Source organism: Zalophus californianus, chromosome 3 (genome assembly GCF_009762305.2).
Source record: "Zalophus californianus isolate mZalCal1 chromosome 3, mZalCal1.pri.v2, whole genome shotgun sequence".
In the NCBI taxonomy this organism is placed as follows: domain Eukaryota; kingdom Metazoa; phylum Chordata; class Mammalia; order Carnivora; family Otariidae; genus Zalophus; species Zalophus californianus.
The window spans coordinates 109,949,662-109,970,996 of NC_045597.1; the positions used below are offsets into that span (position 1 = coordinate 109,949,662).

General features: G+C 36.6%; 1 protein-coding gene across 1 annotated transcript in view; it reads left to right on the forward strand.

The window, feature by feature from the left end:
* Positions 1 to 21,335, forward strand: part of ARHGAP15 (Rho GTPase activating protein 15) — a 610,094-nt gene that overhangs the window by 396,934 nt on the left and 191,825 nt on the right. Inside the window, exon 11 of the mRNA XM_035726444.1 lies at positions 7,970 to 8,047. Coding sequence (XP_035582337.1) covers positions 7,970 to 8,047 — 78 coding nt within the window. The remainder of the gene's footprint in view (positions 1 to 7,969; positions 8,048 to 21,335) is intronic.

Genomic DNA, 21,335 nt, shown 5'->3' on the forward strand with positions numbered 1-21,335 from the left:
ATTTTAGCAATAAATATTTATCTCTTTCACATCTTAAGAGGACTAAAATTCTTCTTTTCCCTATGAATCTACTCCAAAATATCTGGTAGATGAAAAACTCATTTCATTCAGACATAAGTCATTGAAAAAAGACTATTACCCAAATCAATCAAACAAACATAGTGAAGAAAAGTTAAAGATAATGTATAGACTTGTCAAATCACTATGTGGTGCACCTGAAATTAATATAACATTGTATATCAACTATACTTCAATAATCAAAATTAAACTAATTGAAAGTAAGTATTTTGTTATGATTTTAAAAAGAAAAACTTACTATGACAATTGTCTCTATAAGATTTTATAGCAGAGATACAGAGAAGGTAGGAGAAAATATCAAAATGAGATGAAAATGTAAAAGGAAGGGCAGAAAGGGATCATGAAACAAATGGAAGAGAAAAAAAATAAAACAATCGCAGTAATAAGGGGAACATTTGAGAAATCATAAGTGATAATAGAATTTCTGTAAATACAAATAAAAGGACAGAAGTGAGAGAAATAAGAGGAAATGAGGAGTATACTTATCCTGGACCCTACATTAACATATTTTCCCCATGTTAGAATTAGAGACACTTGAATATTTTAAATATTCATAATGTAATCCCAGGTTATTTATATCCCATATGCCAACAGAGAAGATTATTATACAGCTAGTTATCTTCACAATCTAATGAAACTTTTGTTTTCAGCATTAAAAAGTCTATCTTTATGAAAAACAATGCAGGGCCCCATAAAAGCTGGCATACTGAAAAAAACTTGTCTGCTTCTTCTTCCTCAAAAAATCCTGATGAAATAATAGAAAAGATATGTTGAAAAAGAAAAAAATAATAATGTTGCTGAAAACAAAAAAGGTGCCATCAGCCGACCAGAAATAGAAATTCCAAGAAGACAGAAAGCAGATGGGATCAAACAAGTGGAGAAATTAGAGCAGAAGAAACACCATTCCCAGACACAATAATTAGGCACAATTCTTTCCAGGGATGTTCTAGAGAATATCTAAACTTGGAGTTGAATAAAAAGAGCAGAAATTGGCAAGAGGATAATAAATAAATAATTCACTACATATCAGATCTAATATCTGGGAGACCTGGGCCCCTCTCCATGTATCCTGTACCAAGCAAGCACCTGCAGCAGCTGCTGGAGCCTGAGAACAAGTTCTACAAAAACAGAGGAGAGGCTGTTGGCATCTGAGGAAGAAGGCAGTGGAGAATAAGGTAACTCAGACTCAGAGTTAGAGAGGAGAGCTCTGTCCAGGAGCAGAACAGTTCAAGTATTCCTTATCCAAAATAAGGTCCTCCCTCCTTTGGTAATTGAAGAACTACTAGCTTACTGTCTACTCACCCCTTCATCCTACAAGAAACCCTCATTTAGTCTCCCCATATAAGACTGAAGCTAATTGGAGGAAAAAAAGATGTGTGCAAATACAAAAATACCCATGATGCACCATATATTCTAATTAATTTGCTCTTTCAATCATAAGGGCAATCTGATATTGGAACAGCATCCATCTTAAGTAGTTTTAGATGGAAAAGAGACAATAGAGGGAAGGATATATCAAGAAAATAATATAAGAAACTTTTCTGATTGAAAGGGCCTACATGTAGACACATCTGAATAAAATTTTACTTCTACAAGTTTAAAGGGAAAAATCTTTTTTAAAAAAATCCCAAAAGAAAAAGCAATTGACCTACAAAGCATCAATGATCAATTTAATAACAGACTTAACAGCAGAGATGCTAGAAAATAATGAAATGTTTTTTCAAAGTTAGAAAATAAAAGTTAATGAGGCTCAAACAAGTATTTAAATGAACAATTCAGTATGAAGCAAAATAAAACAGTCATTGAGACAGAAGAAATAAGAAAATTTACCAATCACATACTTTTATGAAAACAAAACTCTTAAAAATAAATCCAAGAGAGAGTAACAGTGGAACCCAAGTAGTTCACTGTGACCTTGAGTTGCACGGTCCAATATGGTAGTCACAAAGTTACAGTATTTAAAATTAAGTAAAATAAAAATTCAATTGCACTAACCACATTTCAAGCACTCAGAAGTCAGCCAAATGTGGCCAAGGGCAACTGGCTTGAATAGGTAGATAGAACATTTCCATCATCACAGGAAGTTCTTTTGGGCAGTGCTTAATTTGAGGAAATGAAGGAACCTCTAAAAGAAAACACATCAGGCCTTGACTTTTGGGAGAGCTCCTTTGTCATGCAAAATTTTAGTGTTGAACTCAATCACCTTCCTTTTTTTTTTAGTAACATTTAATATTGAATTATAGGTAAGTGACAAAATATTTATAGAGAATAAAATAAAATAATCTTAAACTCTGAGAATACAAGGAATAACGTAAAGGATAAAATTGTAACTATGAGGGAAGGAAAGGGAAGGAAGAGGAAATGCACTAAGTTTCTTATTTTTCTATAGCACAGAGGTGATTTGACTTAAGAAATAGAAATAAGCCAATGTAACTAATAAGAACAGAGAGAGTACATAGGAACCATGCACTAAACTCGTTCTCTTTTCTAATAGGGAGTCAATAAATACCATTCAAAGTTAAATTAATAAACAGAAATATGACACATTAACATAAAATGAGTAACAACAAAAAGAACTACAACTGAAATGTTAGCAATGATTATCTTTGGATAGCAGGATGGAATAGATATAGTATTTTTGTATAACATTTTGTGTGGCTTAATTTTCATTTTTGCCCAAGAGGTATATTTGCCTCTATAGTAAAAAAAAAAAAAAAATCTATTCAAAATGGTTATTATAAAGTCATAAAGTTAACATGTAGAAAAATCTTTTTTGACAATCAGAATCGTGTCAAGTATTTCCTAAGTTAATCGTTCTTCAAGGATGGACATCTCACGAGAAGTTATTAATAGTTAAATAAAGCCAGCAAATAGATGCAGCATAAATACCAGCCATTGAGACAGAGTAGGAATTAAATTTAGAGTTTCAGATTATGTCCTATTCTCTCAGTCATTGGATTTAAAGTGTGAGAACAAATAAGTTGGCAATAAAAAGTTGGAGAGACTCAATTTAGGGGAGGAGGAATAGGTCTGAAAGGCACATTAACTTCCCCTCATGTTCAGCTCTAAACTCAAGCAGGACCTTCAGAAGGACCAAGAAAGAAACGTGCAGATCTTTGGGGGCATTGTGGGTGTTCCCATGCTCACTGGTTTTTGCCAGAGGGAAAAGCCAGAAGACCAAAGAATTGCGAGAATGACTCTTCTTGCGGTAGCTCTGGCCTCCTAGGAATTAGGAAGTGCCATAAATCTCAGGAGAGGGGCTGTTTGCGCAAAATTCCCAGCCCACAATTCAGACTCCAGGGTTTCAGATGCATTTTGTTATGTTCCAGAAAAACAAGCAAGCTTTTGGGGCACACATCTCAACCAAGCTCAAATTCTACATCTTCGTGGTTTGCCCATCATTCAAGCTACCAAGAATGCTACCTAATCCACCGTTTGCAACTATTTTTAACAGGCTCATCTGCATTGTTCAAAACTGCCTGTATTTTGGCAGATAAGCCAGTCAACTGTGGAAACAGTGCTGGTCTCTTAGATTTCTTTTTGGAAAGTGTCTAAGATTTATAGTGGGAATTACTCATGACAGCTGCATTCTTTCCACTGGGTTTAGACCACCATTTGGTCTAATAACTCCTAATTGTGTGTCTATCCTAGTCTAACTTCTTCAGAAGAAAAGGTGGGGGCTAGCGGAGAGAGACTTCTGAAAGTCTCCTATAGCAACACCCAGTGATTTCTGTCAATGGTAAACACTACTTTGAAACGGTCAGCTGATGATGAACAAATAAATGACCTTTCAGTGAACATGGATTTCTTCAGAGAATTTTTCATTACTGCCACTAATGCCAGTTTGTTTTAAAAAAAAAATGAAAATGACTTAGTGTCACCGTGTTCCCAAAGTATTTTTAGCATAACAAGAAGAGTTCTTGTCAGCATCCAGTTATGGTATTTTCTTGAAAGAAGTACCTTTCAAAGTGATTTTTCTCCGAACTTCACCAAAGCACAGCATGGGTACCTTGAAGACATTGCACATTTAAAAATCTTAAGAGGTCTAATTATATTTCCAAAATAAGTAGTTTCCAATTCAGCAAGGATAATGTGGTCATGAAAAGGATGTCCAAATCCACCAATTTACATTGGTTTGGTTTGGCATGACTTTCAAAGTTCTTGGAGCAAAAAGAGGATGGCACGTGAACCGTTGCAATTTGGGTCATAATTCCTAGGACTTTGGGTTTGCCACTCTGTGAGGCATTCGGGGGAAGACTAATCAACTTCAAGACTGTACCTATATAATTTATCACTGCTAAAATTCACGGATATGTTCCAGATTATTTGGCAAAATGTCATGCCCTCCTTTTTAATATGTACTTTGTCATTTTCACTCTATTTATGTAATTTAGAAAGTATGATAGTAGGGCAGCATAAGCCATGTGAAGCAGGAGCACTAATGCCAGAGACTGTTACCCTTCACAAGATATATGGTGTTGATATCTCTGAATCCAAAGGGCTTGGAAGTTGTGTCAAGTTAGATTCAAATTGCATCTAATATGTTTTGCTTTACTCCCTCTTACTTTCTGGTTTCTATCTTAAGCCACAAAGCAGTTTCTCTGCTGTGACTTAGTTCTATAACCACAGTGGTGGCACTGGTCTGAGTTACGCTCCCTGTCTCCATCCCCAGCCCTCCCTCCTTTTATCCCAGAAGAAAATTGGGTTATTAATTTAGGATGAGGCTGCTTTGTTTAAACAGTATAGTGTTTTCCAATTGCTCAAGCATAATATATCCAACCCATACTGCTCTTTCAAATGTTTTTGATTACCCAACTTAAAAAAAAAAAGACAAAGAAAAAACTTCTACTGAAAATTTATGAAACACCAAGTGTGTGTGTGTGTGTGTGGGGGGGTACTTCTTATGTTGTAACTTTAAATTTCTAGAAAAGGAAAAGAAAGTTTTGGATCCTGGGTAATTTCAGTAATTGAAATTCAGTTTACAATTCTAGACAACATATGCATTTACAATAACATATAAAATAATTAGAAAAGAAAGAGTCCCAGCTTCAAAATAGAAATGTGCTTGATTTTGTACCTTTTGAATAAAGAGTTATGCATATAAAGTAAAACTTAAGTAAAGTCCTTATTTGCAATAAAAATTCATTGACATTCAAGTAACATCATTTACTATTGACCTCTGATAAGGGTCCAACTAATTAGCAAAACAAAAATTGATTTTAAAAAGAATTGTATAGCGAATTTTCTTGTTTGTATTGTAATAGATTTTAAACAACATTTCACCTTGAATCATTATTTTAAACAGGGCTAATTTAACCAATTCTAAAAAAATCATATTAAGATTTCTCACTTAGAGAATGTAGGTCTGCATATTGCATCAATGTTTCTATTTACTAAAATATCCTTTTTCTCACATTCTTTCAAAGAAACTGGTAACTCATGGGAAAACACCAGACAACTTTCATTTGGTGAAACTTTGTCTGTGGTGGCAAGCAGGCTGACATTATTCACCAATCATGGTTTTGAATGACCTTTATCTAGTTCCAATTACAAATCTATTACCAAAGGCCCCAAACTTGCCACCAGAAAAATTTTTCTACAGATAATATGGAGCCACTGAAGGTGATTTTAAAGAATTCCAAAATATTTTCCCTAATAGCTACATGTTCAGAAAAAAATTATATATAACTGCAAGAGGAAATATTTTGAAAGGGACATACTTACTTGGAAGTTTTAATATTTCTAAAATCTATCATATTATTTAAAATTTTTAGGGTAAATCTAGGTACCAAACACTAGCTAATGACAAAGCAAGAAAAGTAATGTGTAATAAATTATAAAGTTCTGGGTACAAGTGTATATGCTGAAGACCAAAATGGTCACATACTAAACCTAGGAGTTACCTATTAGAAAAATTTTAATTAGGATTATTGTTACATTTCGGTTGTCAAATGCACATTGTACTTAAAAGCAAACACACTGGAGTAACTTTTCATTAATGTAGCTATTTTGTGCATTAGGATGAAATAATATATGTGATTTTTATAAATATATGATGTGTCTTAGACACTCATACACACTAATAGGTGTCCAACCTCATCTTAATTCCTCACAAATTCATAATTCTCATGAAGGGACAGAGACAGTGATTTATTATTAGATTATTCTAGAACTACAAAACTCAAACGAATTAATACGTTTGCTAACAACTATTCCATTTTATTGATATTATTCCAAATTGTTCCATAGTTTATCACATGGAAGGTTAAAAATCATGGAGATGAATAGTAGGGCAGAGAGGATTTATAGGGAAGGGAAAATACTTTGTATCACTCTATAATAATGGATACGTGTCATTATGTATTTGTCCACACCCATAGAATGTGCACCACCAAAATGAGCCATAATGCAACAATAAACATTGATTATAATGTATCAATGTAGGTTCCTCAATTGTAAAAATGTATCACCCTAGTGGGGGGGGGGGGCTGATAATGGAGGAGGCTATACATCTATGAGGGACAGGAAGCATATGGGAAATCTCTGTACCTTCCCTTCAATTTTGCTATAAACTAAAACTGCTCTAAAAAAATAAAGTATTAAAAAATGGTGAATGATTATTTTGAATTATACCATCAATGCCAGTGTTGCAAGTTATGTTATTCTACCCTAAACTACTGATGAAATATTTTGCACAATGGCAGAACTGTTCCTACTATAAAGAGCTTTACAAAGCCCTTATTCTGTTATATTATGACAATAATTTCTACCAACTCATTTAATACGTATGATTGTGAATTACAATGTTTAATCTTGGTGCTATGCCATTTCCATAAATAGTTGAGACAGTTGGGTGGTAACCTCATCCCTGGCCTCTCTGAGGGCCTGGACACATCAAGGAATATACACTCTTGACATTAAAATTATGTTATCCACATTCCTTAGGGACAATAATAGTGTTTCAGTAAGTGTTTCTCTTTCTATTTTCCTGTTTCCTCAATTTTTGATAACTTGATCATGGAAATAACTAGATGCTATAAATAGATGTGTGGAAAACAAGTGGTTGATCATCCAAATCCACTGCCAGGATAGGTTATTTTGAATTATAGATGACCAGTTTTAAAATACTCTGAAACTAATTTCAGCATTTTGTCGAAGACCTTTTTCTTTATTATCCCTCCATAAGAGAGTACCCCCATTACCTGTAATATACTAGAGATTATCAAACTATTTATACATCTGGGGAATAGAATTTTCTTCTGTAGTTTAAAATAATTAGACCAATGCATGCTATGTTATAGGATTACAAGAAAAAAGAGAATGGAATTGAATGGAATGGGATGAAACAGGACAGGGCAGGATGGAATAGAATAGAATAGAATAGAATAGAATAGAATAGAATAGAATAGAATAGAATAGAATAGAATAGAATAGAATAGAATAGAATAGAATAGAATAAGAAAGGAAAGGAGGGAGGGAAGGAGGAAAGTAGGAAGGAAGGGAGATCCCACAAATGCCTTGGGTTGTTTTCTGTCCAGAAAGGGGCAATAATATATAAGTGAAGGTTTTTCTCCTACCTACCACCAGTTTAATTCCTGTGTTGGGACTAAATCTTAACTATAGTGTGAAATCCAATGCTACCTATTACTCTTCTATGATTAAACTAGATTCAAATTTGTTGATGATTGACTATGACTGAACTTTATGATTAGTTTGTTGAAATTAAACTATTGAAGATTGCTTGGTTTAGAACATAGAAATTTGTCTTCTCTATGAGAAAGGGATATTTGGCGTTGATTTACTATTACCTTCCTTCCCACATTTAATTTTTTTTCTTTTACCATCTCAGTTCCTTTATGAGCAAATATAAAACATGCCCTTTTATTTTCAGGTCTAGATGTTGATGGAATATACCGAGTTAGTGGCAATCTGGCAACAATACAGAAGTTAAGATTTATTGTGAACCAAGGTAAGTGATTTCTTCACTTCATTTTTTTCAGTAGTTTCATCTTTAGCAATACCCACTCTGTGCTGTATGTATTATGAATCTATAATGATGAAAGTTTTGAAGGGAACAAGAGAAAGTTGAAGAAATGAAACAATTATCACCAGAGAAGTAAGAGATAGCCAGTTCACTTGGAGATTAATAGACTAGGAGAGAGGGACAAACTAACAGTTTATGTGAAATAAATAATTAGTGGAATATGACAAACTGAAAATGAAAAAAGAATAATAAAAGGGTAAAAGAAAGAAAAATAGCCTAGCTTTGAAAAGTGTTACTGGCATATAGTAGACACTGAATGCATGTGGATAAATAATTGAATAAATGGATGATTGAAACATAAAGGTCAAAATCACAGATGTTAGAAAAATATGTAATAGATAAGTAAGAGAATTAAAAATTAGGAAATACATATGTCATCAAAGAATTACAAATTAAAACAATAATGCGAGGGGCACCGGGGTGGCCCAGTCGTTAAGCATCTGCCTTCGGCTCAGGTCATGGTCCCAGGGTCCTTGGATCGAGCCCCGCATAGGGCTCCCTGCTCTGCGGGAAGCCTGCTTCTCCCTCTCCCACTCCCTCCGCTTGTGTTCCCTCTCTCGTTGTGTCTCTCTCTGTCAAATAAATAAATAAAATCTTAAAAAAACAAACAAACAAATAAAAAACAGTAATGTGATACTACTAAACACCTATTAGAATGGCCAAAAGCTAAGCCACTGGTAGCCACAAATGCTGACAAGGATGTGGAGCAACAAGGAATTCTCATCCACTGCTGGTTGAAATGCAGAATGGTACTGGAACTTTCAAAGAGTTTAGTAGGTTCTTAGGAAAACATATTTATACCATACTATCCAGCAATCGTGCTCCTTGATATGGACCCAAATGAGTTCAGAACTTGTGTTCACACAAAAACCTGTGCACAAATATTTCCAGCCACTTTATTCATAATTGATAAAGCTTGAAAGCAGCCAAGATGTCTATCAATAGGTAAGTGGGTAAAAAAAAAAACTGTGGCCCATACATATAATGGAATATTATTCAGTGATAAAAAGAAATGAGCTCTGAAGTTACCAAAAGACTTGGAGGACTCTTAAATGTATATTGTTAAGTGAAAGAAGCCAGCTTGAAAAGGCTTTGTACTGCATCATTCCAAAACTATGATGTTCTGGAAAAGGGAAAACTATGGAGACAGTAAGAGATCAGTGGTAGCAAAGGATCTAGGGGGAGATGGGGATGAATCCATAAGCACAGGGGATTTTTAGGGCTGTGTAACTATTCTGTTTGATATTATAATTGTGGATAAATATCAGTATACATTTGTCAAATCTATGTAATATACCACACTAAGAGTGAACCTTAATGTAAACTATAGACTTTAGTTAATAACAATGTATCAGTATTGGTTCATCAATTGTAACAAATGTACCACACTAATAAAAAATGTTAAAAATAGGGAATTGTGTGTTGGCGTAGGGGGTTGAAGGGGTATATGGGAACTCTATATTTTCCATTCAGTTTTTCGGTAAACCTGAAACTTTTCTTTAAAAAACTATGAATTTTAAAAAATAAAAATAAAAAATAGGAAATGTTCTAGAAAACAAGCAGACTAAAACATCTTAAGTTGGTTAAGGATAGAATACTGGTTGAAATATCTGTCTCTGCAACAATCTCTGTACATCTTAAAAGGTAGGACTGGAATCATCTTTGTCTCTTACCCCATTAACCGACAGTAGCCCTAGGATGTGCATAAACGGAGGTTTTAATTAATAATTTGTTGAATAATGTGTGTGTGTTGCAAATAGGAAATATATTAATACTGAGAAGCATTAAGTCCTCCAACAGTTTAATTTGGGTTGAACTACCCTTTTAAGTGTCGACTGCAATACTTCTGGCCAGTGGACACATGATTTTTATTTCTGAGAATCTTTATAACTGAGAATCTCCTCAGCTCTGTTTGCTCGCTAATATGAACCTTTATGTTTCACAATTACTCTTCTTTCCAAGGCAAAAACAGAAACAAAAACAAACAAAATAATTACAAAAAATAAAAAATAAAGCAACTCCCTCCCCCCAGAACTTAGCTTTACTTCATCTATTCCTATTGGCCCCACTGGACTGAACCAGAATGCCCCTTCTGTGAGTAAAAACTGGATAAAATAGGCCCAGGCTCATTTTCGTTCCTGCTTATAACCAGCTAAAATCATTCTTTTAATATATTTCATACTGAAGCCATATCCTGATTGGGATTCTAGACAGCTGGGCAACACATTTCTTCTACAAAGAAGAAATCTCAAAACAGAAGCCATGCTAGAAACAAACACTAGTTGCATTTCCTGCCTTTAAAAAAAATTATGCTCAGCAGTTTGAAAGGCAAAAAAAAAATCTGCAATGAAAATATGAAATCTGTCCATCTCATCTTTTGCAATCCAGACTTCAGCGTCCTCTGAGGCTGTGTAACTGCTCATGTTTCCACAAGAGTTGACAATGTAAAGCTGGACAGAGGCCTGAGTTGGTATCTGGTAGCACAGAATTGTCAGTAAACTGTCTCCCTGGTTTATAGCACTGTCACAATGCAGCATGCTCAACACAAATTATGCTACATTAGGACCTTTGATACTGGCGATTTCATCCAAGTTGTGTTGTGGAGTTTTTTGAATTAGATGATAAAAGAATGCATATACAGGCCTGTCTCAAATTTTGCTAATCAGATTATCCTTTGAATGAAATCTCTGGAGTGGACCCATAACTTTGGTGCTGACACCATACCTTCAGCTCCATCTGCACACTGGTCTCTAACAGCAGAGCTGACTTAGAAGAGAAGCAGTGCTGGGTACAAAGAGGCTGACTGTGTACATTGTAGCCTCCCCTTTGTGCATGCGCGCGCGCGCGCGCGCGCGCGTGTGTGTGTGTGCGTGCGCATGCATGCATGCAATGAAATAAAATGGCAATGAGTGATAGTTCCATGAAAAGCATAAAGCGATATGTGAATGCAATACATTCTTTTTTGTTTTCAAAGATGGAACATACATGATTTTGGCATATTCCCTTTGTATTAACACCTTTTGTCTCCTCCATTTTCACATTCCACAAGGTTTCCTTTTTAGAAGGTTCTAAATATACATTTTAAAAATGAACAAGTCCTACCCACCATTAGGCTAGACAAATGAAAACTGATTTGGGGGATTTTCAAGAACAGTTCAATTGCAATTTATGTATTTCACTAACTTTCTTGAATGCTATAATCATCAGCAATTCTAAATACACCAGTTGAATGATTCAATTTGTTTTGGTTTTCTGTTTGACTCACTAAATCAGTAGGAATTGGATACCCTCATTATACTTCCAGATCAGATGGCATACAAGTTAAATTCAAAGTGATCACTTTTGAAAAGCATGTTCTAATTATAACTAGTAATGATGATAATAATCGTAATAATTATTATTATAAAAGTAGCTAACATATTTTCATAACTTACTATGTGCCAGACACTGTACTAAGTGCTTCACTTATTTAATTTAGTGCTTTCTACCATCCCATAGAATAGGCACTATTATTGTTCCCATTTTAAAGGTGAAGAAACTGAGGCTCAGAGACATTAGGGTCATAGTTCAAGTCCGTGAAAGAGTTAGGACTAGATCCCTGGTGCTTCTGACTCAGAGCCTTTGCTGAAGGCCACTGTTGCCATTCATTAATTGTTGATTACCTCCTTACAGAAGTGAGTATCAGTCTTTTCATGCTACACGCACTTGTTAGTCACTTTCTGTTTACACCTGCTTTCCAGTGTTTGTAAGTGACAAGTACTGCCATAGGAGTTTGGCTAAACTAGGTCAAGAAAGAAAAACGTGGAGGAAAATGCCAAACATCACAGTTAGGAAGGATCTTGGCATTGCCGTTCTCTGTAGGGCTTTTTGTATCTGTGTTTGGACCGAGAAACCTCTTTAATACAATATTCTGTTGCAGCCTTCAGCAGTCATTGAGAACTCTTGATTTACTGGGCCATCGGTGCATGAATAAGCAGTGCTTTGCCTTGTTTACTGTATTTGGTGACAGCTTTCGGTGACATTTTGCTGATGCAACACTTCCACTCTATGAGGGCATCCCCCAAAGAAAACTGGTCCATGACCTTAGATGTCAACCTGTCAACAGCCTGTGACACTGTGTTGATTCTTCAGAATGATCTGTGACCTGACGGTTTTCTTGCTTGGGGGTACTTTTGCAAAGGACCGACTTCGGCATTGAGGATGCTGCATAACTGTCTTGAGAACTTTTGACAGTGGGTCTTGGAAATCCCACTAGGTTGAGTTCCCCTCCTCCTGACATCAACATTCTGGTTTCAGCTGCCCATCTAGGCTTATTGCCCAAACCCCAAATTCAGTTCAGACTCTCTTTCGGTACCGCTTCGATGTTCTCTTTCACCCTTTAAAAAAGGGACAAGAAAGACTGGCATCCTTTTTGGAAAATATTGACTATGAAGCTTCCCAAGCCCATGAGCCAATGGGAGAACTATGAAGCACCGGGGGAAGAACCGAGTGGGAATTTTCCAGACTGGTGTTTCTTAGTATACAGTAACAAATATTCCCTCTAACCATTTCTCTGAACTGGAGGAAGTTACTTCCCACCAGGATTTTAAACATGTTTTCCATATATAGGAAAAAAATTTACAGGAAGAATCTTAGGGACACCCTCCTTCACTTTTTCACACCCAGAGGAACAAAATATATAAATGCTATAAATCTACGTGGCCAAGAATCTTAATTGGGTGTGTGGGTGTGTGTATGTGTGTGTGTGCATATGATTGTGTGTGTGTGTTGTTTTAAATGCGAAAGGGTTTTTTTTCCCCCATTAATTTACAGTCTTGCACTTTGCATATCTTTATTCACCCAGATCTTATTGGCATAATAATCCAAATTAAACATTGGCTTAAAGAGATGAATTTGCCTATTTTGAACATGCTAAGAATAAGCTCCATTGAAAACAAACTATTAGAGAAACAATTTCGTGTTACCAACTATATCTAAACTACTTTTATATAGATTTGTACCACAATGCCAAGCAAAGCATTAACTTTAGAGCTACGCCCAGGATTTTCATATTATTTGCAGCATCAAAAATTGAATAAAAGAGGAAAGAGAGGAAGAATGTGAACAATTGGCAGTTTTGTTCTTATAAAATAGCCCTGTATCAAGTCCATTCACTTTTCTATTAAGGGCATTTGTATTGCCCTCTTATTATTTTTAAAACAATGTATTTCTTTAAGCCTACTTTGCTGGGACTGCCAACAACAGCAACAACAAAACAAACTGTTACTTGCTTTATCCCATTCCGCAGGGCGGTTTTTTGGTAAGTCGAATCATTGATATTGCACCTTTCTGGCTTCCATGTGACAAGATTATCTTTTAACAATGATTTATTTTTTCCCATTAAAACTGAAAAGATCACTTGATCATAAAAGGGCCAGACTCTAACATCGTTCAGGGCTTTGGAAACTTTCGTAGACCTCATTTTTCAGCTACACTGAGTCAGGGAGCTCAAAGACTATTGATAGCAAAACTTGTATTGCTTTCTAGCTGCTCAAGAAAATGTACTGTCATTTGTAAATAATGCTGAACGGAAGTCAAACAATAAGCTCTTCCCATTCACACACATTTATATCGTCCTTAGGTTTTACACAATATTTTTTTTGAAGACGTTAAAAAATTTTTAAGTACTCTCTACACCCAGTGTGAGGCTCAAACTCACAACCCTGAAATCAAGAGTCACATGCTCTGCTGACTGAGCCAGCCAGGAGCCCCAGTTTTTACAAAATATTCTAATAACAACTTTATGAATACTTCTAGTATCTAAAATACACAAAATTATATCATACATTTATCGTGAGTTATATTTTGTAATTTGTTACATGCCAAGCAATAAGGAGCCTACTTAACGCTGTGATGAAACAAAGGCAGAGACCATCCAGTGGAGAGAGCCCTGGGTGGGAAACAATGGAACTGCCTCCTTATCTTGCTTCTGAGCTATTTGTTAGTCTAATGGAAGCAATTTTAACCCCGTTGAATCTGACTCTTTATTTCCAAAATGAGAATGAGAAGGAAAATGTGAGGACTTGAAAAACTCTGTATCAGTCAAGTGATATTTAGTACGAACTTTAAGATGTTTAAATCAAATCAATACAACTTAGTTTTCTTAATACAATCATGATACTAAATATTAATAATCAAGTATGGTTTCGGGCTTCCACGTGATTGAATTTTCTTTAATGATATTAAGATTCCTTTTTTAGGAAGAAATATCAAGTGTGGGAAAGCTCTGGAGACTCCCTGCCATCCAATGATTTGTTTCACTAGTCAAATTCATAGGATTTGGAGGTTCCTGAACACAAAGGCAAAATTTAGTTTTATTTTATCAATAGGCTTTTGGGATTTGCCCGATTCCGAAAGAATAGCCCCATCCGTGTTCATGGGAGAGGTTGAGTAAAATCTACTCAAATTTTAGGTCTTAGTTCAGTTATGGCTTTTCCATGTAGATTTGGCCATTGAGTCCAGAAATTAAATCAGTGAGTTATGCAACTGCCAATCCCCAAGGAAACCCCCAAGGATATTTATAAAAATCCATCATCATCATAAATCATCATCATCACCAACAGTATTAAGTAATAAAAATTAAAAATTAGTGGAGAAACACAACAAGCTTATATCTGCTCTTAACTATGCTTGATATCACTGATTGTGTACACTAACTACATTTCAGAACTGTATTAGTTATCCACTGCTGCATAACAATATTACCATCAGCTTAGCTATTTAGAGCAACACACATTTATTATCTCCCAGTTTTTGTGGGTCAGAAGTCTGGGCATGGATTAGCTGGATTCCCCATAAAGTTACTATCAAGATGTTGGCCAGGGGTGTGTCCTCATCTGGAGGCTCAGCAGGAGATAGGTCAGCTTCCAAGCTCACATGATTGTTAGGATTTAGTTCCTTGTGGTTTGTTGGACTCAAGACCTCAACATTACTGGCTGTTGGCCAGAGGCCTTGTGGACCTCTCCATAGGCAGCTTGTTTCATCAAAACAGCAAGGGAGAGAGATTAGTATCCAAAGCAGAAGTTATAATCCTAGGTAAGATAACCATAAAGGTTATATCCCATCACCTTTGGTGCCCTCTGATGGTTAGAATCAAGTCACAGTACCTATCCATACCCCAGGGAAGGGGATTATACAAGGCATAAACACAAGGAGCAGGGGATAATTGGGGATCATGTTAAAGTCTATCTACCTGAAGAATCAAGTTGGGGAGCTTTTAAACGTAAAGATTTTGGAGCCCAGTCATAAAAATTCTGATGTAGAAAGTCTGGGGTTGGAGCTATATGTATGCATTTCAAAAGAAAAACTCCCCAAGTGAGTCAAGTGCATAGCCAGGTTCGGGAACCCCCACACAATATCCAGCTACTTTTATGCTGGTTATCTTGTGGAGGCATGACCTACAAGCCATAAAACATGCAAGGTTTGCATTTGAGTAAGGCAGAAATAGACTATGAACTCCTTTTTTGATAAAATTTTGAGTGGTAAGAGGTTTTCTCTTTGACTATTGATTGATGTAATCATGCTCACCAATTTTTATGAACTCTGAGTCATAATTTGGAATACAACTAAAAAATGCCATGGCTATAACGTGTATGTTAGTAGTATGATTAAAATTACTGATTTTTTTTTTTTACAACTACAATCTTTTCCCAATGTAGATTCTAGAATAAATTAAAAAGAAAAGAATTTAGGTAAATTAAATTACCTAAAGATTTGCTTTAAAAAGCTAGGGAGTAAATAATATTTTTAAATGTAACAGAATGATGCTGATGCTGATGTTAGCTAGCATTTAACTGAGAATCTACTGCATGGTGGGTATGGAAAATTAGACTTAGCTTTCACCCTCATAAAAGTTTGCAAGGTAGATAAACTTTATGATCGACATTATTCATACAAGAAAATCGTGGTTCAGAAAGATTAAGTAACTTTTCTAAGGCTGCAATATTAATATGGTTTGAAGCCAGACAGTGAATCCATTTTAAACCTACTCCAAAGAATATATTGCTGAGTGCTGGATTCAATTTACCATGGAGAAGGAGCAGAGAAACATGTTCTTCTTTTTAACATCAAAGAATCCAAAACCACTTATTCCTATTATAATACTATACTTTCTTGGTGTCCAGTCTGTGAAACCCTTTTATAAGAGAAAACTTCATTTAAAGGATCCTTTTAATAAATAACTCCTAACTGCCTGTGAGTTCATCAGGAGGAGTAGGAAGTTTGATTCATCACTGTATCCCCAATATAGCAAAGTGCCTGATAAGAACTGTGTATGGACTGAATAAAGATATGTTCCTACATAATAAACTGACGAACTTTTAATACAAACCAACTCCATGTCAACATTCATTGATACGTTGTGTTACGATCCGTTTCTTGGGTGTCTTAGTAAAGAAAACTCAAGCTATACTTTACATTATACTTTCTCCCACTCTTATAAACGAGCATTTAATTTTAGATTGGATAAAAGAATCAAGGGACAGAAATGAAGAGTGAAGAACCCTGTATCCCCATTTTCTGCCTTTATATGACAGTTTGAGGAGCTAACGGCTTACTCTTCCTTCACAAAGTATGTTATTAGCAATTAGGCAAGTCAGGAATGAAATTGAGAGCGGTGGGATAACTTGGCTTGCCATCTCGGCTCTCCAAAATCTGGGAATGGCCAGGTAGACAAAAAATCTGTATTGGATAATAGCAATGAAAGTATTGCTCTTGTTAACCTCATATACTGAATTTTTGAATTTTGAAAGGATGCTTTTGTTTTTGTTTTCACACAGGAAGTCCCTGTTGCTGTTAATTTCATCTTCTGTGACTCACATATATTTATCTAGCACCTCTTTTCCAAGCTTTCCATGTAGTTTAGGAGCATTTTCTAACAAAAGTGTGCTATAGAAAAATAAGAATTCTCATCACCTCAAAGCTGCTTCTAAAAAGGAAAAGTAACAGGTGCAAGGCAAGGAAGGATTTTTTTTTCAGGTTTCCACGCAAACCCTCAAGATAAAGTGTCCAAAATTTACAAATGTGGGGGACTGAAGTAATGCTCAAGTGAAAATCTGAATGACTTAGAGTCAAATAGGCTTCAAAACCCATTCTCTTGTATGCCCTCATATTCATGGGCCCCCTGGAAGGAATGGCAGGTGTATCTGTAAACTTTCTTCCTTTCTGAGGGTCCCAGCACATCAGGATCAGAGGTGAGCTCCATAAAATACGATTTTAGCTTTTCCATCCTTCATTCATTGGCAGACACGTGCAGAGCTCCCATCATGTGCCAGGCAACATGCAGGATGCTGAAACTACAGCAGCAAATACAACACATGACATTCTCATGGACATAGAGCCTGTATTTCCATGGCTATTCCAGTCCAATAGCCAAAAAGACTGGTGATCTATTTGGTGTAAATTGTCGAGAAAATACCAGGATCTGCAGGCTTCACAGATTCTTCTTTCCTCCCAGCTCTCTGATATCACCATGCCCCTCTCTGTCATCTCATCATTGTCTATCCACCCTGGTTTCCTTCCTCAGACCCATCAAGTTCATTTCTTTACCAGGACCTTGGCTTTTGCTCCTGTCTACCTGAAATGTGCCTCCTTCAGAACCTGACAAGACTTTCTTTTCAACATTCAAGTCATCTTCTCGGCAAGACTAACACATCTGAAACATGTGCCTCCATCCTACCCACCCGGTCACTTGCCATCCCAGTGTCTTGTTTTCTTCCGAACACGTCCTTTCTGGAACTGCCTTGCTTCTTTGTGTGTGGCTTCAGTGCCGTCCTTCCCCCCTCTATACTGAAGCCTCTATGTGAGTGAGGCTTTACCTATTTTGGTCACCCAGTTCTTAGGGTACCTGGCACATAATCCCCTTAGAATAAATATTTGTTGAATATGAATGGATTCAATAAGTGAATGATTAATGAATAATGTTGGATGATCAGTGATGGTTAGAAGAAAATCTTCGGAATTTGAGAGTCTCTGTGCAACCAGTCCAATGAACCATATACTTGTCCCCACCTCCTACCTCCCCCTGAAGTCACAACCTGACTGTCCAGCATGGACCACATAGGAGAGGCATGGTGAAGAGAGGAAGCAGCTCTCAAGCTGGGAGACCTGAACTAGCCCTAACAGCCTGGCTCTTTAAGCCAAGAAAGACTGTCTGAGTGAGCAATGGGTGACTCCCAACCCCAAGCAGCACAAAGATCACATTGAGGATGTCACCTGCTTATGTGAATTTCCAGGGTGATCCTTCCCAGTGTCATTGCTTGTGGCCAAGGCTCTGCCAGCTCCATATCATAGTCTGACAAAGGACACCTTGGGCTCAAATTGCAAGTGACTATCCTAGACTTGCCATGGCTCAAATAAAGTAACACAAACTGCAAAGTATACGAGAAGAATCAGGAAAGGAGCAAAATTAGCTTAAAGATTAAAATACAGCTTTAATCTCCCTGAGGAAAACTTCAAATGAGGATTTAGTTATTCAAAATTATTTGTTGAAAACTTCCTATGAGCCAGGCTCTCTTCTAGGCACTGAGGAGAACCTTGGGGAATCAGGCTGTGGTGGAGTGTTATTTTAGTGTCAAGAGGTTTATAATAAGCAAATATATGAGATGCTTACAAGTCATGTCCAGAATCAAGATAGTGATGTAAGAGAGAATAACTGATGAGATTGGATGGTCTAGGAAGTTCTCTTTGAAGAGGAGCCATCTGAGTGGAAACCTGATCTGATAGGAAGGAGAGAGGCCCGCGGAGATGTGGTGGGGAGAGCTGAGTAGCAGCGGGAAACTGGTCCCAGGGAACACAGGCTTGTAGGAGATCAGGACACAGAAGTCAGAGAGATGGGCAGAGCCTGTCCAGTGAGGCCCTTGTAAATCAAGATAAGAAGTTTTGTCTTTCATTCTAAGTCACTGCAGTGTGGGAGGGGTAGTTAACCAGGAAATAATCTGATATTATTTATGTGTGTTTTTTTTTTTTTAATCATTCTGACTGCTATGAGAAGAATAAATTTTACAGGGCAAGAGTAGAAGCAGGAGAACAGTTAGGAAGCTTTTACAACAGTTCAATTAAGATATAATAATGGTAATGGATTTCTATGAGAATAACTCCATATTCCAATAATCACATTATTATTACATAATCAATATATATTAATATATAATTAACATATATAATTATCATCATTAGTATTATTATTGTATATGTGTGTCATATATCATTAAATTATGTACATATCATATCTCCTCAACACTCTGGACACTGCTAAAGAACAGAGCTCATGTTTTTTAAGTCTATCTGTCCTACTTCACCTTAAAGAATATCTTGCATCTGATAGAATCTCAAACCATTTTAATTAATTTATTGATTAGATCCAGGGTTGAGTCATTTCCTTCAAAAAGAAAGTGAGGCATTTTGTACATGCTAGAGATCAGTCTATTTTAAATACGGACTATTTTACTGTGTATTGCTGAACTCTGTTTCTGAAACAATGGCAAGACATGCATAAAATGTTAAGAGGTGCTGGTGATTTTTATTATCTTCTTTTTTTCAAACTGTTTCCTAATTTCCTACAATTAGCACATATATCTTTTGAAAGGAGATTTGTTTTAAAGAATTAGGTGAATCTTCTTTGAGAGAATGGAGCTTACTCCTTTGAACATGCCAAGAGAATGTCAGTACGTCAGTTCTCCAAAGCACTTTTAAATGCTGACCCACTAGGTCTTTATAAGAAATCTATCCACTTCATAGATGAATAAAAGTCCCTATGAGTTTAACTGAATTGCTAAAAGTTACATTCGTTCATTCAGTGTATCTTTCGAGAAGGCACTATGTGTCTCACAGTACTCTAGAGACAAACTGGAATGGTAGCCTCGTTATGGTGTTCCAACGTCTGGTCTCCATCTTGGAGGCACTCAAGGTGAGCAGGATATCCAATAGTCTACTCAACATAATGTCTGGAAGATTCTAAAGGGCCCACTGGAATCATTTTGCTTAAGTAGCAGCCTTTCTCTGTGTTACACCATCTCATCTCATATTTTACATTCCTCCAGATTGTTTGTCTTTTTGTGGCCTCCTCATTCCCTGATACATTTTTCCTTAGTGAGTACCCTGCTGTCCCTTCTTATTAATCTGTTCCTTCTGTGTTATGACAGCCATCAAGGATTCACTTACCTTTCTCTGCTCTTTCTCTGAAGTCTGTTGGGATTCACTGTCCCATCAGTAAGAGGGACTGGAATATGTATGTACAGTACTATTTGATTGGTTTCAACGGAAGGAGCAACCTATCTGTCTTTTCAAGCAAGAGGCACACCATCACAGCTCTTGCTGACTGATGAACTCACCTCCTTAAGACAAATTTCATGATTCCTGGAAAAAAAAAAAATCTCAATAGGAATTAACTTCTTTTCTACCCCCTTCCCCTAGCATTTTGTGCCTGTGGTTAACACTGGTTTTTGTCTGTTTTGCATCAGATCTCTCTCCCTTTCCCAACCGTTAATGCCGGCGGGAGATGTACTTCACAGTTACCTCTGAATTCCCCATCATGTCCATTGTGTGCCAAGCGCCTTCTAGGCCTTTTAGGCCCTGTTATTTCAGTCAGGAGAAACATGTGCCTTGGCATCAGCATTGCATGTTTTAGCCCCAGAGATCTAGCTGACTTCCAACTGGGCTCAGTTGTCAATCAAAGTCAATCAAAGTGTGCTTCAGGAGCCTCTCAGGTCAACCTGCCCTCACGCCTGACACTTTCAAGAGGTTGAGTCTTAATAAGCCCAATTTCTCCATACTCCTACCCAAAGCCCCCATCTCCTCCGTTCCTTCCCCTCCTCTCCCTTTTCCCTTACCCACCAACGAACTTATCATCCCCATCTGCCAAGAGTCTGCTCCCAAGGTGACAGTCTGTTAATCTGAGTGTTCTTGATCAGGCTCTCTGCTCGTCCTGGGAAGCATAATGTAAGGGACCTCCTATAATCAGAACAATAGTGAGGATATCAAGTTTTCACATCAGGCATTTCAAAAAGTGATCTGACCCAGCTCAGATCACACCACTTGTCTGACTATAAAACTAGCCTTGCCTGAAATTTTCTTTTTATGACTCAAGAAAATGTTGTATCTCTTCTATGTTTATTCTTACTTCTGAATTAATGTAGTCCTCCTGAATCCTAAAACCAAGTGTCTGAGATCACCGCCC